General features: G+C 58.3%; 3 protein-coding genes across 4 annotated transcripts; all 3 read left to right on the top strand.

Moving 5' to 3' along the window:
• Positions 1-28: 28 nt before the first annotated feature.
• Positions 29-9,350, top strand: HGS (hepatocyte growth factor-regulated tyrosine kinase substrate). 2 transcript variants are annotated; one of them, XM_042833374.1, is made up of 21 exons: positions 29-112; positions 409-493; positions 861-936; positions 1,346-1,438; positions 3,293-3,416; positions 3,592-3,644; positions 4,540-4,608; positions 4,788-4,912; positions 5,154-5,232; positions 5,322-5,420; positions 5,819-5,914; positions 6,271-6,309; positions 6,394-6,537; positions 6,676-6,886; positions 7,077-7,249; positions 7,402-7,542; positions 7,621-7,798; positions 7,878-8,011; positions 8,355-8,471; positions 8,665-8,760; positions 8,834-9,350. In XM_042833374.1, exons 1-21 carry the CDS (start codon positions 76-78, stop codon positions 8,939-8,941), a joined length of 2,277 nt encoding a protein of 758 aa, XP_042689308.1. In that variant the 5' UTR covers positions 29-75; the 3' UTR covers positions 8,942-9,350. The 2 variants fall into 2 exon arrangements, with proteins under 2 accessions (XP_042689308.1, XP_042689307.1); XM_042833373.1 differs by having other exon boundaries at positions 6,673-6,886.
• Positions 9,351-9,549: 199 nt separating this feature from the next.
• Positions 9,550-12,861, top strand: MRPL12 (mitochondrial ribosomal protein L12). The gene is made up of 4 exons (XM_042833318.1): positions 9,550-9,804; positions 9,883-9,960; positions 10,043-10,177; positions 12,516-12,861. Exons 1-4 carry the CDS (start codon positions 9,550-9,552, stop codon positions 12,630-12,632), a joined length of 585 nt encoding a protein of 194 aa, XP_042689252.1. The 3' UTR covers positions 12,633-12,861.
• Positions 12,862-13,250: 389 nt separating this feature from the next.
• SLC25A10 (solute carrier family 25 member 10) lies at positions 13,251-17,930 on the top strand. The gene is made up of 11 exons (XM_042833456.1): positions 13,251-13,340; positions 14,735-14,854; positions 14,946-15,060; positions 15,136-15,184; positions 15,468-15,509; positions 15,615-15,658; positions 16,038-16,108; positions 16,187-16,279; positions 16,458-16,535; positions 16,607-16,663; positions 16,921-17,930. Exons 1-11 carry the CDS (start codon positions 13,251-13,253, stop codon positions 17,020-17,022), a joined length of 861 nt encoding a protein of 286 aa, XP_042689390.1. The 3' UTR covers positions 17,023-17,930.
• The last annotated feature ends 106 nt before the right edge of the window (positions 17,931-18,036 follow it).

The following is an 18,036-nucleotide window of genomic DNA, read 5'->3' as shown; positions in this document are numbered from 1 at the left end:
CACGCCGGAAGGCGGAAGTAGCCGAAGCCGGAAGTGACCGCGGGGAGGGAGAGGGACGGCTCGGCGGCGATCACCATGGGGCGCGGCGGCGGCACCTTCGAGCGGCTTCTGGGTAGGGGCTGAGTCTCCCCGTGGGACGCGCCTCCGGCAGGGCCGACCTCGCGCGGCTCAGCCTCGTGTAGCGGGGCGGCCCGGGCCCAGGCGCTGTGGCTGGGCCGATGCTGCGGCGACGGCGGTGGGGGGGGGGGGGGCGGGGGGGGGCCCGGGGTTGCGGATCCCCAGAGAAACCGGAGCTTTGTCTGCAGCCGGGCGCTGCCCTGGGGCATCGCGGCTGGCACGTCGGGGGCTTCGATCGAGCCCTGCGGCTGCCGCTTGCAACAGCCTGAGAGGGGTCGCGGTTCTTTGCAGATAAAGCCACGAGTCAGCTTCTGCTGGAGACGGACTGGGAATCCATCCTGCAGATCTGCGACATGATCCGCCAGGGAGACACGCAGTAAGCGCCCCTTTGCGTTTTGGTTTAAGCTGTGAGCACGAATCTGCTTGCGTGCGGAAGGTGAAACATGGAGGTCTCACTTTGTCAGCCTGTGGCTGCTCACTGTGCTGTTTCAGAGAAGAGATGAGAGGCAGCACCCCTCAGTGTTCTGGAGTACCCTTCCTGACCTTAGTAGCTGCAGGTTATATCTGCCCTGAAAGCAATAGAGAAGCTCAAGCTTGGATATGTGCAGTCCTCTTCCCACTTTTCCTTGTGGGGAATTGAGTGCACCATGAGATAACTGTACTCTTCTGTCACTGGGAGGGTGACAGATTAACCTTGTAGATTCAGCTTTACCTGGGCATATGTGCTCTCTTTCCTTGTCCAGAGCAAAATACGCAGTCAACGCTATCAAGAAGAAGGTCAATGATAAGAATCCCCACGTGGCACTCTACGCACTGGAGGTAACTTCAGCCCAAACCTCTCATGATTTAGGGGCCCAATTTACAGGCCAGGGAACTTCCCATCTCTTCCAAGCCTGCCTTCTGCTCTAGCATGGAGGCTTCAAGAATGATTGTGTTTTTCATTCAGCCTTGGAGCAAGCGTTTGAGAGACTGTCTTTATGAATCTGTCTGCTTGCCCATGTGGTATAAATAGCAATGGTATAAACTGAAGCATAGCTTATGCTCCAGTCTCATGGTGTGGATTTCTCCAAATTGATGCTTCCTTAGCTTGAATTGTTACTTAAATAGTGCCCCCTTTGTGCACCTGCTGCAAGAACCTGTAACTGAAACGCAGCTTTTTTTGTTCTTTCACTGCAAACCACAGAGAAGGAAGAAAGCAACAGGCTAATGCTGCCCTTTGCACTTGCAGGTTATGGAGTCTGTGGTTAAAAACTGTGGTCAAACAGTTCATGATGAGGTAGCCAACAAACAAACTATGGAGGAACTGAAAGAAATACTCAAGGTAAGCGTATGTTATTTTACTTCAGTTTTTGAATGAAGTTGCAAGAGAGGCAATGAAAGGAAAAAAACATGCATGTTCTGTGTTTCATTCTCTGCGTGTAAGGAAATCTTTTTCAGAGAAAAGCAACCTGTACTGTTTAATACAAAGGGATGAGTGTAGAGAGCTGACTGGTGCCTGCTGGGGAGAGAAGATATCATGAGAGCAGGGGGGTTGGACTCTATGATCTCTGGAGGTCCTTTCCAACCCCTGCAATTCTGTGATTCTGTGTTAATGTTTGGTTACACCATGGGTGGGATTATGAAAGGCACAGACTCTTTCATGGTAGGTGCTGTTGTGAATTCCCTTCCCATAGACCAGGGTGAGGCATGCAGGAAGGTGAGCAGCGTGGTGGAAGTTTCATCTATAGTATGGCCTTTTCATTGGCATGTGGAACTGGCCCGAGGAGTTTTGCAGGACGTAGACCTGTATCACTTGTCAGTGTGATAACACCATGCCTGCAGGAGCTCCTTATGTCCCAGGACTTGAGACTTCCAAAAGTGAGGTGCAAATAAGAACCTCTTCAGTTTCCAGTCCCAAAAACAGCAGTGCACAGACAAGAGCTTGTTAGAGTGATGCTGTTACTTCTTTATATCCCTGTCTCCTGCTGGAAATAGACAAGTAGATGGCCCACATATCTGTGGAGTGAGCTGTGCTAGTCCTGTCATCTTATGCAACGTAGCAGAGCATCTCTCTTCTGTCATTTTCCTCTTGGGGGCTGATTCAGCCTTCATACTGTGTCTACTGTTGAACTTAGAATGCTGCCACAATGTGAAGGCCAGGTGTAGTAGTGCAGCCACTCCAGGCTCTGAGGAAATCACATCAGATTGGATTGAGAGATTTTGTGAAGCTCTCCAGTCCTTACCTGCCTCAGCAGTTTGCAGAGGCATTTCCATCCTACACTGGGAACGTTGCATTAGGTGTTCACAAGCAGCTTTGTTCTGATGAGACTCAGGGCTGTGCCATTTGTGGAAAGCAGGATCTTGACAATTCTTCTGTAAGTTTGGAGCTCCAGGAACTATTACTAAGTCCTGCTACGTGGGCTGAAAATAGGAACCTGACAAAAAATTTCTCAGCTGAAATAGGAAATTGACAATACCTTTCTGCTTCCTGGGTGACTTCTGCTGAAACTGGTCATGTGAGCAGGCCATGACTTGGTCAGCTGATGACAGGGTGCACTTAGAGGCTGACTGGGATAGGAATGGGCCTGCCAAGTTTCCTCTTGAGCAAGTTCTTGAGCTGTGATACAACTGCCTGCAAAGGGCAGGCTCCCAGCTGTCCTTATTGCATCATATCCAAACTAGTTTTGAGTATTAACGGGCAGGAGTCTCTAAGCTGGAGCTGCTGACAGCTAGGCACAAACAGCCTCCTGCTTTGTGTTTGTGGTGCCCTATCAGAACTGGGGAGAATCACATTGTGCTGTCCTGTCCAGCCTGATGGCTGTCACTGTGCAGGTTTTGGAGTGCAGGATGATCAGCTCTTGTGAGAGGGTAAACAAGATTGTTGGCCAGCCAGTGGTTACACTTCCCCTGGGGAACAACTGTATGAGTCTCTGTAGATGTTTTCCAAAAGCACTGTGACACTACACCCCTTTTCAAGTTGATTTGTGCCATTCTGAAGGATGTCCTCCTATTTATGCTGAAGTGAGAAAGTGAGAAAGCTGAAGGAGATGTAGTCCTTGCTGTAAGCTGTTCTGCTTGCAGCCTGCTGGCACAAGTACTTCAAGTTCCTCTTTCTATGAAGAGTATTTGACCCATCTTCTGTGTTTCAGGGATTTTTTTCTTCAGATTTCTTTTTTTTCTTCCCCTTTCTGTGCAGAGGCAAGTGGAAACAAGTGTCCGCAGTAAGATTCTGAACCTTATCCAGGCCTGGGCTCACGCCTTCCGCAATGAGCCCAAGTACAAGGTGGTGCAGGACACCTATCAGATAATGAAGGTTGAAGGTAAGGATGCTGGGGACAAAGGTGGGCGGACAGTTGCCAAGCAGATCTGCTTTGGAGGAGCTTTGCAGAAGGAATGGGCTTTGGGTCTCAGCTTGGCATTGGTGGAATCTGGACTGAAGATATTCCACATGCAGGAGAAGCCCTTCACCATGGAGCGCTGTCTGTTCTCCCACAGGTCATGTGTTTCCAGAGTTCAAGGAAAGTGATGCCATGTTTGCTGCAGAAAGGGTGAGCTTCCCTGCTGGGGAGGGAGCTGGTATTGCAGGGCAGGCCTTGCTGTTGCAGCCCAAGAGATACTAAACCTTCAGTTCTTGCTTTCTTCTATTTCACTCAGATTAGAGACCTTGCTGGGTGCATATTGCTCCCAGCTATCATTTGGGCAATTCTGAGTCCAGCAGTTTGGCCTAAAATGGTTAAGAGGAAGGGGACAGTTGACCCTGTCCTGGTCAATTAGTCTCATCTTGCTAAGTGCCTGTAGCAATTACACATATCAATACAACAGGAAAGGCATTACAGCAAAGGTGTGATGACGAGAGGACTGGCATAATAGAGAGGTGCTATAAAGCAAAGGAAGAAGATTGCTCACCTGTATCAGAAGATCCTAGGTTCACAGGGAAAAGCTTCACTAAGGAGGGATCTCCAGGAAGAGAGCCTTCCCCAGTGGCAGTCAGCCCTTAAATGAGGTGTAAGAGAGCTGCAGCCAGGCTCCAGCCCTTCTGGTTGCACAGCTGAATTGCCTTCACCTGTGCTCCCGGGGCTGACCGGGTCCTTTCCCCAGGTGCTCAATCAGTGGTTCAGGCCAGGATGCAACAATTATCATACAGAAAGGCCCCACAGAAAGGACCTACCCAGTGGGTTTCCAACAGCATGGCAGACTGACTGTGGTAGCAGGGCATGGCTGAAGTGATTGCTGTAATCCTGTTGACTGGGAAAGTGTCACAGTCTAGTAACACAAGAGGTGACTGCTTGCAAGGACCAATATCCCTTAGAGCTGCAAATGCTTTTTTTCCTGCCTCATTCATGACAGCTTTAGTTAGTCAGAGGAGATCCTGAAAGGCTCTGTGGAGCCACCATCCTTGAGACATTGCTCCCTTCCTCACACCAGTTTCTTCAAACCCAACAGGCTCCAGACTGGGTGGATGCTGAGGAGTGTCACAGGTGTCGAGTGCAGTTTGGTGTGGTGACACGAAAGGTGGGTGCTATTCCTGCCTTTCTGGGTTCCCTGGCCTCTTGCAGCCCCTCCAGAAAATGCAAGACTCCTTGAGCCTGTGTGGAATTTCATCTGGGTGGGAACATGTTCCTGTCTGAGTGAACTTGTCCAGCGGTGAAGAAGTGTCTCATTACCACACTGATGTCTCCCATCTTTTCCAGCATCACTGCAGGGCCTGCGGGCAGATCTTCTGTGGCAAATGTTCTTCCAAGTATTCCACCATCCCCAAGTTTGGGATTGAGAAGGAAGTGAGAGTCTGTGAGCCCTGTTATGAGCATCTCAACAAGTCAGTACCCTTTGTGGCATGTTTGGTTTTTTTTGCTTTCAACAGTTGGTACTGTGAGGGGAGAAACTTGACATGGAGCCATCTCTCCAAAGACCAGTGCAAAGGGTCTCCCAAGCTTTGCAGGCTATCTGGGTTTTGTTCCTTCTGAGGGTGGGCTTTACAGCTGTAATGTTGTGCAGAACTGGGGTTCCAGTGCTGAGGAAGGAGCTCATTCTGCACTGTCACCTCTTTCTGGCTACAGGAAAGCTGAGGGTAAAGCTGCTGCTGCCTCTGAACTGCCCCCTGAGTACCTGACCAGCCCCCTCTCTCAGCAGTCCCAGGTGAGTGGCTCTCCTCACTGGGTGACCTAGTGATCATGGCCTGCTTGTTGATCCCCTTAGTGGCCACTTCCTCATCTTTCTCCTTGCAGCTGCCCCCAAAGCGTGATGAGACAGCTCTGCAAGAAGAAGAAGAGCTCCAGCTAGCCATTGCCTTGTCTCAGTCGGAGGCTGAGGAGAAGGAGAGGATGGTTCGTACCCTGCTTGGCATCCGGGAGTGTATTTTGCCATGCAGCCCAGATGTGCTGGGTATCTCCTAGCTGTGCAGTAATAAATCCCTAGGCATGTCCTGGTATGTGAGAGGTATGGGGGCTTGTGGAATGAGATCAGGGTGAAAAGAGAGCCAGGCATATGTTGTGTGGCACAACTGAAAAATGAAAGCAAGCTGTACCCCAGATACAAGCCCTGGGGCCTGCCAAGCTGTGAGAATTGTAGAGCATGACACTGGGTCTGCTGGCTGTGCCTGGACACCACGAGGGGATTCACCTCCCCACTGTGCCCAGTGTGCTGCTGACTGGCTGACCGGGATGAATCCGGACAGTCTCTGATTTTCTTTCTTTTTTTCTTTTTTCCCCTATCCTTTTTGCAGAGGCAGAAGACAAGTTACTCCATGTACCCGAAGGCTGAGCCCACACCGGTCACGTCGTCAGCTCCTCCAGTGGGCACACTCTATTCTCCACCTGTGGTACGTTCACAGGAGCATGAAGTAGCTGGGCATTGGCCAATTTCACAGCCCAGCTCTGCCCTGCTTGGGTCAGATTTGATCCCAAAGAGAACAGTTTTGCTCCCTTCAGTCCAGTGTTTTTTCGTAATTCTAGGGTGTTTTTGGCTGGAAAATCAGATAGCATTTAGATGCCGCTGGCATGTGGTTCAGGCTTACAGTAGATGTAGTCTGTATCTGGCTGAAGGAGATAGCTGTACCCCTCTCATTCTGTTGCTCAGCACTGGTAGTTGTGCATGGCCAGGTCAGGGCAGGACAGCTGGTGCAAGCTGCAGTTTTCTGATTTCTCTAAACTGGATTCCCTGTTCACCTCTTTCCAGAATTCTTCTGCTCCCCTGGCTGAAGACATTGACCCTGAGGTAAGGATGCAGGACTGATGAGTCCACGGTGCAGGGCTGCTCCCAGCAGTGCTGTGATGCTCATCTTCCCTCTCTTCCTGGCAGCTGGCTCGGTACCTGAACCGCAACTACTGGGAGAAGAAACAAGAGGAAGTTCGCAAGAGCCCCACCCCATCAGCACCTCTGTCTCTCACAGAGCCAGTTGCTCAGCCTGGGGAAGCCCACCCTGCCCCGCTCAGTGTTGTTGAGGTAAAAGGGGGCCTGAGCCAGCAGCTCGTCAAGTATGAGAAGTGCCTGATTCACCCATGCAGCCCAGCTCCACAGACTTGCTGCTGGCTCTTGGAATGGGTGAGCTGAGGCCGACTGGTTGCCCTGTCCTTCCAGCAGCAGTACCAGAACGGTGAGTCAGAGGAGAACCACGAGCAGTTTCTGAAGGCTCTGCAAAATGCGGTCACCACGTTTGTAAACCGCATGAAGAGTAACCACATGCGAGGCCGCAGCATCACCAACGACTCTGCCGTATTGTCCCTCTTCCAGTCCATTAACAACATGCACCCCCAGCTGCTGGAGCTGCTCAACCAGCTGGATGAGCGCAGAAGTATGTGGGAGCTGTCCTACCCTGGGCTGGGCGTCCTGGGGAGGAGCAGGTGGCTGCCAGGGCATCCCCCAGAGTCAGCATTTGGCATTCCCGTGACACAGCTTGTCTGGAGAGAAGCCAGGGCAGTGTACAGGGATGGTCTGAGTGTTCTGCACTGAGAGGATCCCTGAGGCTCTCTTTCCTTCCCCAGTGTACTATGAAAGCCTGCAGGACAAACTGGCCCAGATCCGGGATGCGCGTGGGGCTCTGAATGCACTGAGGGAGGAGCATCGGGAGAAGGTGCGGCGTGCAGCAGAGGAAGCGGAGCGCCAGCGCCAGATCCAGCTGGCCCAGAAGCTGGAGATAATGAGACAGAAAAAGCAGGTGAGGCAGAGCAGCATTTCCAGCATGGGTCTATCTGCACACCTGTATGCACTGTAGGCCAGCCAGAGTTGGCAAGGACAGCTGTCCTGACAAGAGGAAGTGCTGCTGTGTCCTAGCTTGCAGCTGTGACAGCACCAGCATTGTTCCCACAGGAGTACCTGGAGATGCAGCGTCAGTTGGCCATCCAGCGACTGCAGGAGCAAGAGAAGGAGAGGCAGATGCGCCTGGAACAGCAGAAGCAGACCATCCAGATGAGAGCCCAGATGCCAGCTTTCTCACTGCCTTATGCCCAGGTCTGACTGCTGGGCAAGAGACCCTTCTGCCGGGTCCTGGGGGCCATGGCCTAAAGCTTGCTTTCCTTCCTTCAATAGCTTCAGGCCATGCCAGCAGCCAGTGGAGTGATCTACCAGCCCTCGGGGCCCAGTAGCTTCCCCGGCACCTTCAGCCCCGCTGGCTCTGTGGAGGGCTCTCCCATGCACAGTGTATACATGAACCAGGCAGCACAGGGGGGCACAGGACCGTATACAGCAATGCCTGTCACTGGGACAGGTATGTTACCGTGCTGATCTGGTGCGGGCAGAGGCTGAACAAAAGGCAGTTGCTTCCATCTCTGCCCTCTTCGCTTCAGATCCCAACGTGGTGAATGCCTACATGTACCAGCCAGGGGCAGGCAGCGGGCAGGCGGCTCAGCAGGGGCAGGCAGTGCCCACTACAACCCCAGCTTACTCGTCCTATCAGCCAGCTGCAACACAGGGCTACCAGGCAAGTGAGGGCAGCTGCTGCAGAGCAGCTGGTGGCCAGGTGGGGCAGGGCTGGAGTGTTTTGTGGAGCTGGTGTCTGTACTCCAATCCCAGCCGTGGTTCTTGAACCTGTAACCAGCAGGAGGAGGAGCTGGTTGGTCTCAGATCTAGAGCTGCTGTGCTGCTTTCCTTGTGGGTGTGGGCAGGGATTAGACCCAGCCCTAGGCTCTCTACTGTGCAGAGGAAAGTCATGCCCTACCTGCTTCCAGAGGAGAGCCCTGCTGGTCCTAGAGCTCTTGCAGTATAGGTTTGATGTGAGATCCAGCTGCTTGCACTACCTCTCACTGGCAGCATCTCCTCCACAGAATGCAGCATCACAGTCACAGAGCATCCCTGCCATCTCGCAGGCTCCTCAGTCAGGGGCTGTGAGCTACATGGGAAGCCAGTCGGTCTCCATGGGGTACCAGCCCTATGGCATGCAGGTGAGCACCTGGGTGCTGGGGGAGGGAGGCTCCAGCCACTGGAGCTTTCCTGAGCCTATGCTGTTGGGGCCAGGAAGGGAGAGGAGGTGAGGAGACAGCAGGCTTGCCCATGCAGAGGGCTTGCTTTCCCCTCCACGACGCTGTGCTGTCGAGTCTAGAAGTCAGTCTAACCCCCTTTCCCTTGCTCCTCTAGGGCCTCATGTCGGCGCTGCCGGGCCAAGAAGCAGCACTGAGCAGCCTGCCCGCGCAGCAGTCCTACCTGCCTGGGCAGCAGCCCCTGTACCAGCAGGTGAGTGCTGCCTGCAGGGTGGGGGGGGATTTAGGCACGGCCACTGCCTAATGGCGCTGCCTCGTCTCTGCAGATGGCCCCGGCCGGAGGGCCCCCCCAGCAGCAGCAGCCCCAGCCCACGCCAGCACCCGTGCAGCAGGCACAGGGCAGCGGAGAGGCCCAGCTCATCTCGTTTGACTGAACACTGCACAGGGGAGTGCGGAGAATTCAATGTAACACTACTCTTCATCCAGAATCACTTCTGTTCCTCACCTCGTCCTGTCTGCCCCTCAGCTCCTCCCTGCATCTGTCCCTGACCGAGGGGCCAAGGGACCACCGGGTTCCAGCACTGGTGCTGGATCCACGCTCGCAGGAGCGCAGCCCCTTCGCCCCGGCTCCCCGTGCTGCTTCCTCTCCCCTCCCAGCTGCCCCCTCTTTGCCCGTCCCCGCGCGCTGCAGCTCGGCCTGCAGGGCCCGGCCGGGGGCAGGAGGGAACCACGAGCACGTCCGTGCCCGCCCTGGTCTGCTCCCCTCACCCTTCCTTCCCTGCCCCCCGCTTCCCGCGCTCGGTTCGCGCCGGAGGAGCCCGAGCCACAGCGGTGTCAATAAAGTGTGCGAAACGAACTGCCGTGCCGTGCCGTGCCACACCTACCGGAACCAGCGAGTGCCGGCGGACCCGACGGCTAGAGCGCCTCCCTCGCTCCACCACCGAGGCGAGGCTCCGCGGCCTAGAGCGACGGGCGCGCGCCGCGGGGGCCGTCGGGATCGTCGAGCGCGGGGCAGAGCGGCGCCGTGTCCTCTGCGGCCGCCATGCTGCCCGCCGCCCGCCTGGCGCTGCCGCCGCGCCTGGCCCGCCGCCCGCCGCTCTCCTGGCGCTGGGGTGCGGCGCGGCCGCTGGGCACAGGCCGTGCTCGGAGGCGCTCGGAAGCGCTGGCCGGGGAGGCGCTGGCCGGGGCGCCGCTGGACACGGCCGCTAAGGAGTACTCGCCAAAGGTGCGGCAGCTGGTGCGGGACATCGCGGGGCTGACGCTGCTGGAAGTCGCCGACCTCAACGCGCTCCTCAAGGTGGGTTCTCGGGCTGCCCGGCCCCGTCCCGCTCCGCTCGGCCCCCGCCGCCCGCTGACGCCGCCGCTCTTCCCACAGGAGACGCTGAAGATCCCGGAGGTGGGGGTGATGCCCGCGGGCGCCGCCGCCCACCTGCCCGCACAAGCGGCCCCGCAGGTACGGCGCGGTGATGGGGGGGATGGGGGGGAGGGGAGCTCTCGTCTCAGCTTCGCCTTCACCTCACCGCGGCTGTTTGCAGGAGGAGGAGGAGGCCGTCCCCATGAAGAAGGAGAAGACGCACTTTTCCGTGCGGCTGACGGAGCTGAAGGCCACCGACAAGGTGAAGCTCATCAAGGAGGTGAAGAACTTCGTGCCCGGCATAAACCTCGTGCAGGTGAGGACGGGGCTGCCCCGGCCCAAAGCGGTCTCTGCTCTGAGAGCTGCTCGAGTTCCCCCTCGGTGGGGCTCAGTGTGCCCAGGGCCATGTGCCTCTCCGAGCAGAGATGAGACCAGGATGCAGAACGGGACTCGCTATGCCCAACAGGCATCCCTCAGAGGAGCCCAGTCCCTCCCAGCTCTGCTGACTGAGTCCATAGCAGAAGAGGGAAGGGGGAGGCTCAGAGCAAATAGCTCACAGCCCTCTGTGCCAGTCTCCTTTTCTCCCAATGCAAGAGATGCTATGAGGCTTTCTGAAGAAGTTGGGAGCAGCCAGGGCTCCTCACTGCAGCTGGATTTGGTCAAGCTTAACACAGCTTGTCATCCAACGCGCTTCCATTCTGTACTGTGATGCTTTGATGTCTTGAGGATAACAATAACAGCACTTCCTATTTACTTAAGTGCGAGGACGCAATGCTAAGCAGTGCTTAGTGAAATCTGCTTTAATATGTCACCCAGATATTCTGAGATGGATTTGCAGAGCCTCCTCCAAACCATTCGTAACGACGTATTGTAAAACAAATAATAACACAGACATTCTGCTCTCAGTGATGTCAGTTCCATTGGCCCACTGGGAAATAACTGTCTGCCAGCTGGGTCAGCCTGAATGTTATGTCCCAGCAGTGATTAAGACGCCAGAACCCTCTAACAGCTATGATCAGTGGACAACTGAAAATGGTGTGGAGAACCAACGCTAAGTCAGCGTGGCATGTGGAACCTGTAGAACAAGCTGGTTACACTTGTGGTGCAGCCACAAGTTACTTTCATTTTAAAAAAAGTTACAGCTGAAGGCTGGTTTTGCCTGTAGGGGTTGTGTTTCATGTTTAGCTGGAAAAACATTATTGTAAGTGAGGAGTTGTCATAGAATCCTAGAACGGCCTGAATTGAAAAGGAGCACAATGCTCATCTGGTTCCAACCTCCTGTTATGTGCAGGGGTTCCAACCAGCAGACCAGGCTGCCCAGAGCCACATCCAGCCTGGCTTTGGATGATGTGGGGCATCCACAGCCTCCTTGGGCAACCTGTTCCAGTGCACCACCACCCTCTGTGTGAAAAACTTCCTCATATCTAACCTAAACCTCCCCTGTCTCAGTTTAAAACCATCCCCCCTTGTCTTATCACTGTTCACCCTTGTAAAAGTCGTATTCTCTCCTGTTTATATGCCTCATCTGGATGAGCTTTTAAACAAGATTTAAGGTGGGTTTAAATGAAATTTTCTTAGTGGTTTGGAAGAAAGTACTGCTGGCAACAAGCAGTACCCTGCCCAGGGGCTGTTGATGTGTGTGGAGCTGTGCTGTTCTTCCATCCGGAGATGTGAACAGCTGCTGCCCGGGGCTGAGGCTGCTTTAGAACAGAAGTTCAGTGTTAGGGAGCAAAGATGAAAAACCTCATTTGTGCTGCATGTCCTCACTGCAGCAAACCAGAGCAGGCTGTGCCTTCCAGACGCAGCCGTGGGCTCTTGTGAGTGCAGGCACAGCTTCATCTGCACAGCAGCACCGCGTCCCTTCCAACAAAGCATCTTCTGCCTCTGCTGGTACATCATCACTGTGCCCGGCGTGCACTGACTGACACAGCCAAGGCTCACTTTATTTGTTCTCCACAGCACGTGAGCTGGTGGCAGCTCCTCGCTTTGCAACCCCCCAGGTTTGTTGCTGCTGTGTGGTTTGGGAGCAGCAGCAAGCCTGTAGGCTCCCACCCCATTCCCTGAGCTCACTGCAGTTAAACAAGGCATGATACTGCAGGAAATCTTAAACCAGTTACAAAACTTTTCAAGTGCCTTCATTTTGCTAAACTCTGCAACGTTAGAGGCTCGTATATGAAATGCCAAACTGCTGTCAGACAGTCTGTGCTGGAACTCTTTTGTCCCAGTACATCAGACTCTGTGACTTCACTCGCACAGCTGTGTACAGAACTCAGGCGGCCTCTCCACCCGCTGGCACAAATATGTAAACCAAAACATTCATGCTGAAGAAATGGCCCGGCCGGGTCAGTGGCTGCGTTAGCAGATGGTTGTGTGTGTCCTGGGCACCTTCCAGGGCTGAGTGCTGGGGAACACAGCACACGTCACACTGTGCAGGAACTGGGGGCTGCTGCCCATGGGGAGGGGTCTGGATGTGCTGCCCTGTGCCATCGGGGCGAGGTGCAAGTGGGTGTTTTCCAAGTGGAAGCCTCAGGTTTCAGAGCATTAGGTGAGTTTTCTCTGGTCCGTTCACGCAGAGCTCGGGCTCATGGCTTTAAATCTGTTAATCTGGTTAGTGAAAGCTGGTTTACAGATCTCATGCTTTGTACCTCCCACAGGCAAAGAAGCTGGTGGAGTCCCTTCCGCAGGAGATCAAGGCTAACGTGTCCAAGGAGGAAGCGGAGAAGATCAAAACAGCGCTGGAGGCAGCAGGAGGGACTGTGGTTCTGGAGTAGGCGGCCCAGTGTCACCCAGAGGGACTTGGAGCAGCACCTGCCTGTGGTGCTCACACTGACAGAGCCAGGCCCTGGGCACCTCCGGGTGCCAGATGCCCTCGCGCCGCGTGGTGGGAATGCTTTGTCCACATGGTTCAGTGCGACAGCAGCGTGCGGTTTGGTGGGGCTGCCGTTTAGTTCTGGCATCACAACGAACTCTACATTCATAAAAGCCAAGTGGGAAAAACTCTGTAGAATCGTCATCTGTCAAAGCTCGGCCCGCTTCCCCCGGGAACTGCACACGCTCACGCGGTCACGGCGCTGGGGCAGAGGCGCTGCTCCATCACCAGCACCGCGCAGCGATGCGGCTTTGCGTGCACGGTGACAGCGCAGCGCTGGAGCCGGCCCTGCCGCTTCCTCTTCCTCGCTCTCCTTCCTCCTCTCCCGTCCCCTTTGCCCGCGCCCCCCATCCCGGCACCGCGCGTGGATGGCTTCTGCCTTCTCGCCCTTCTGGTTACTCATTGCCGCGGGGCCGGGCGGAGCTCCTCGCTGGGAGCCCGGCGCGGCGGCCCCCGGTGGATCGGCGCGGGGCGGAGCGCGGGGCGGGGCGGCGCGGGTCGGCGGCGCAGAACGGCGCCGATGGCGGAGCAGCGCGTGTCGCGGTGGTACTTCGGCGGGATCGCGTCGTGCGGCGCCGCGTGCTGCACCCACCCGCTCGACCTGCTCAAGGTGCGGGCGCGGAGCCGGAGAGGCGGAGCGGCGACCAGGGGCGGCCGCGGGGTTCGGGGGCGCGGCGGACGGGGGCGAGCCGCGATCCGGGGGCCGCGGGAGGGCAGAGGGGCCGTCTCGGTCGGGCCGCGCCCGGGCAGCGGCTGCGGTGCCCTCAGTGCTGGCCGCGGGCCCACTGGGCTGCGCGTCCCCGGCCAAGATGTCAGCCGGGCGCTGGGCATCCCCGCAGCCGCTCAAAAGGGCCGCGCGCGGCGGCGGCTGCCAGCCCTGACCCGGCCCGCGGCGGCGGCCAGGTGGCGGCGAGCCCGGCGGTGCTGCCCGGCGCTGCGCACCCGCGTGGGACTCGCGGCTCCGTCCGCGCGGGGCTCCCGGGAAGGGCGGCGAGCCGGGAGCCGGCCGGGCGCCCTCCGTTCGCCACCGCCGAGCCGGCGGCGCTGGGGGGGAGGGTCGGCCTTTGCCCCGCGTTGTGTGAGCGAGCCACGAGCGCCCCGGGCCGAAGCCGATCGCGGAGCTTGCCTTTGGACCGCAGCTACGGTGGAGAGGCCCCGAGCCGGGCATGGGGCCAAGGGCGCTCCTCTGTGCCGGTGGACCTTGGACCCCGGGGAGCCCACCCGGCCCGGCTGCAGGTGCTCGGCCCCCGGCTGCCCTGCGCGGCCCCGGCTGCTGTGCCACACGGTGAGCCCCGGCTCCCAAGGCCAAGCCCTTCCTGCACAGCCGGAGCTGGATTGTACTCTCCCACCATCCCGCTGTGCGTCCCACGCTGCGATGTCCCCTGGGCTCTGACCCGCGCACAGAGCTGCGCTGTGCTCAGGACACACTCTGGCAGAGGATGACACAGCTCCTACATGAAGGCCCCTCTGCAGCAGCCCAGAGCCAGTCCTGCTCGCTCCTGGTGCTGGTTCTGGAACTGCTGAGTTGCTCCAGTAGGGCTGCAGTGCACAGGAGCAGTGCTGCAGTGCTCTCTGCCTGTGCTCCTCCTGCAGTTCCTGGAGGCCTGGTGCCACGTGCACCCAGGGCGGCAGGAGGTCATGAAAGCAGCAGTGCTGCCTGGTTCCTTCCGACCAGAGCTGTGCCGGCTGCTCACTTGCTCACATGTTTCTGGGTCATCCCACCGCTGATGCACTCCAGGGCTTTCCATGGTCGACTGCACACCGTGGCATTGCCTTGTGCCGTGCTCCTGCACCCACACGAGTTGGCAGCCACATGGGAGGGGCATTGCTCAGCGCTCCACCTCCTGCACCTCCATCCATGTGCTCCTGGGCCGGGCCAGGAAAGGTTCCAAGCGCTCCTCAGATGCGAGCAGCCCGGAGCTGCGGCAGCTCACAGTGTGCTGAGGAGCTCCAGGAGCTGCCCGCTGCGGGGCAGTGCCCTGACAGCTCCAGGTTTTGCCCCAGGTCCACCTACAGACACAGCAGGAGGTGAAGATGCGGATGATGGGGATGGCGCTGCGCGTGGTTCGCACCGACGGCGTCCTGGCGCTGTACAACGGGCTGAGCGCATCGCTGTGCCGCCAGGTGGGTGCTGCCAGGTGGGTGCTGCCAGTTGGGTGCCCACACTGCAGGGGCAGGCAGCCTGGCCCGGCAGGACGCCCTCCCTCTCCCCCAGATGACGTACTCTCTGACCCGCTTCGCCATCTATGAGACTGCAAGAGACCACTTGGGCCGTGGCAGCCAGGGGCCTCCCCCCTTCTATCAGAAAGTGCTGCTGGGAGCGGTGGGAGGTGAGCAGGGTGGTGGGATCCCTCTGGTTCCCTGAGGCTGGAGGTACCCTGAGCACAGCTGTGCTTTGGCTGCAGGCTTCACTGGCGGCTTTGTGGGGACCCCAGCGGACATGGTGAACGTCAGGTCAGTTCTGCCTGTGCTGCGGTGCTGTTCCCACTCTTCCTTATGCTTCTCCTGCCCTGCCCCCCTGCAATCACAGCGGGTCCTGGTGGGGATCTCCAGATCTGGAAGGACTGGAGCTGTTCAGTGGGATGGCCCCAAGCAGGGCCCTGGAGGACTGGTTCTTGTCCTTCGGGAAGGAGCTGCAGCCCTCAGCAGAGCCCAGCTCAGTGCTGCAGGGGGGCAGGGATCTCCCCCACCACAGCCACCCATGAAGGACGTGACACCCCTCTGCTCTGCCTTGCAGGATGCAGAATGATGTCAAGCAGCCGGCCCACCTGCGGCGGAAGTGAGTGGGGAGTGGGTGCCACAGGGCTGGGGGAAGACAGTGCTGTGGGGTGCAGCACACGGGGGAGTCTCAGCCCCTGACATCTCCCCCTCTTGCTCCTTGCAGCTATTCCCATGCCCTGGATGGCATGTACCGCGTCCTGCGGGAAGGTGAGGCTATGTTGGCAGAGGAAGGAGACAGCAGCGGAGTGGAGAGGGGAGGGGACGGGGCAGCCATGGGCCTGCAGGGCTGAGGGCATGACTGCAGCACCTGGCTATGGCAGAGGGCATGGCAGCACACCCACACTGCAGTGAGAGGCAGTGTCTGGGAGCTGCTGGGAAAAACAAGCTGAAGCAGGCTGGGGGAATGAACGGCAGTGGGAGGGGATGGAGCTGACCTGAAGGGACTCTGTTCCTGTGGGCCTGGAGTAGGCACTGCTGTGACATACAGTGCTTGACATGAGATGCTGGAGAGGGGTGGGGAAGAAGGCTCCTGGGGGGGAAGGAGTATGAGCAGTGCCCCAGGGCTGTGCTCGTCCCCTGTCCGCAGAGGGCTTGAAGAAGCTGTTCTCGGGAGCAACGATGGCGTCCAGCCGAGGGGCCCTGGTCACTGTGGGGCAGGTAGGATGGCGGGGCCAGGGGCTGGGGCAGTGCATGGCACAGCAGGGAGGGATATGCACTAACAGCTTATCCCTGCAGCTTTCCTGTTATGACCAAGCCAAGCAGCTTGTCCTCACCACCGGGCTGCTGTCGGACAACATCTTCACACACTTCCTGGCCAGTTTCATCGCTGTGAGCAGGGCGGGGGGCAGCGCTGGGGATGGGGCTGTCCGCAGCTGGGCTCAGGGCTCAGGGTGGTGTTGCAGGGCTCAGATGGAGCACAGAGGCTCCTGTGCCCCTCCCTGCTCTGGGTCGTAGCCCGGAGCCATCATCCTGCATGGCAGAGCCGTGATCCCGGTGCTTCCCGCAGGGTGGATGTGCCACATTCCTGTGCCAGCCCCTGGATGTGCTGAAGACGCGCCTCATGAACTCCCAGGGCGAGTATCGGGTGAGTGGCCCCCCCTGCAGCTCCCGGCCCCTTCCTGCAGTGCCTCATCAGCTCTCTCCCTCTTGCTCCAGGGTGTTGTGCACTGTGCCATGGAGACTGCCAAGCTCGGCCCGCTCGCCTTCTACAAGGTGTGTGAGTGCAAGGGGAGGTCGGGCAGGAATGGGGGTCAGTGTCCATAGCAGAGTTGGGATGGAGCTCTCAGGGCTGTGCAGCCGTGGTCCTGTGCCAGGCCCTGGAGGACGAGGTTCCCTCCAGATGCAGCCAGTCTGGTGTTTCCCCATTACATTCCCTACCTTCCAGCACGCTGCTCCCCATGGCCGGGCTGCAGGCACTCTTGGTCCAAGTGGAAGCACTCACTGACTCCCTTCTCACTGTCCCATTGCAGGGCTTCGTTCCCGCTGCCATTCGCCTCATTCCTCACACCGTCCTTACCTTTGTCTTCCTGGAACAGCTGCGAAAATACTTTGGGATCAAAGTGGTCACCTGAGCAGGAGGGCCGGACCCTGCTCCCTGGGACCGCAGAACCCCCCACTGCTCTGTGCCGGGGCTGTCCCCTCCCCACATCCCTGCACCCGGGGCCGGCCGGTCCCAGCCCCCATCTCACACCCTCCTCCATTCTCAGCACCTCCGTTACCTCTGGGACGTCCCTGGGTCTCGTCCCCTCTGCACTGCACCTTCGTCTGCCGTGGTTTTTCCCTCTCCCCCACCGGAGTGGCCGCAGCCCTGTCCCGGTGCACAGCCTCGTGCCTTTGCCTGGGCTCAGCTCGCAGCGGGAGGGGCTGGCGGGGTTTCTTTTGCTGTGCCCGGGCTTGAGCCGGGAGCTGTGCAGAGCAGCGCTGCGTGCAGGCGGCTCCCAGCTCCCACCTCTCCTGCGGCAGCAAGGATGGACGTGGAGCAAGGGTGGAGGCGGGTTTGGCGCACGTAAGCATTCCCCGCTGAGTGCCTCTGTCCTCCTCTACTCCTCCGCTGTCCCCGTGCAGCCAAAACGGGTCCGTCCCCGTTCCCCCTCCCCGTCTCCCGCTCAGCCAAAACTCCCCAGCGCCCGCCGGCCGCTGGGCTCTTCAGGGATTGTGCCTTATACCAATGATAAAGAAGGGACCTGGGGGATGGGGGGGGGGGGCGCGGGGCGGCCGCGCTGCCTTGCTGTGCTCCTGCCGCTGCCTGCATCACCGTCCCCGAGCCCTGCAGTGTCCGTCCTGCCCCGCTTCTCCACGTACTGAGGTGCTCAACTCTCCCCCCCACCCGCCCTGCAGCCCCCCCCCGCCCCTACTCTGCCTGCACGGGGGCTGCGGGCATCGCCGTCTGCACGCGCAGCGCTGTGCAGAGTGGCCCCGAGGGATCAAAGAACTGGAATAGCTGTGACCGTAATGTATAATAAATAAACAGCGGAACAACCGCGGCGTCCTGATCGCGTGAGGAGGGGAGGGGGGGGGGTGCGGTGTTCCCTCCCCTCCAGAGCTGCACCCCCGGAGGAGCACGGGTGATGGGGGTCCGGGCTCAC

Source organism: Centrocercus urophasianus, unplaced genomic scaffold, assembly GCF_019232065.1.
Source record: "Centrocercus urophasianus isolate 14NV4802_14NV808 unplaced genomic scaffold, USGS_Curo_1.0 seq_41, whole genome shotgun sequence".
Taxonomy (NCBI): Eukaryota; Metazoa; Chordata; class Aves; order Galliformes; family Phasianidae; genus Centrocercus; species Centrocercus urophasianus.
Note: the sequence above shows the minus strand (reverse complement) of the source record. Positions and strands in the feature narration are given on the sequence as shown.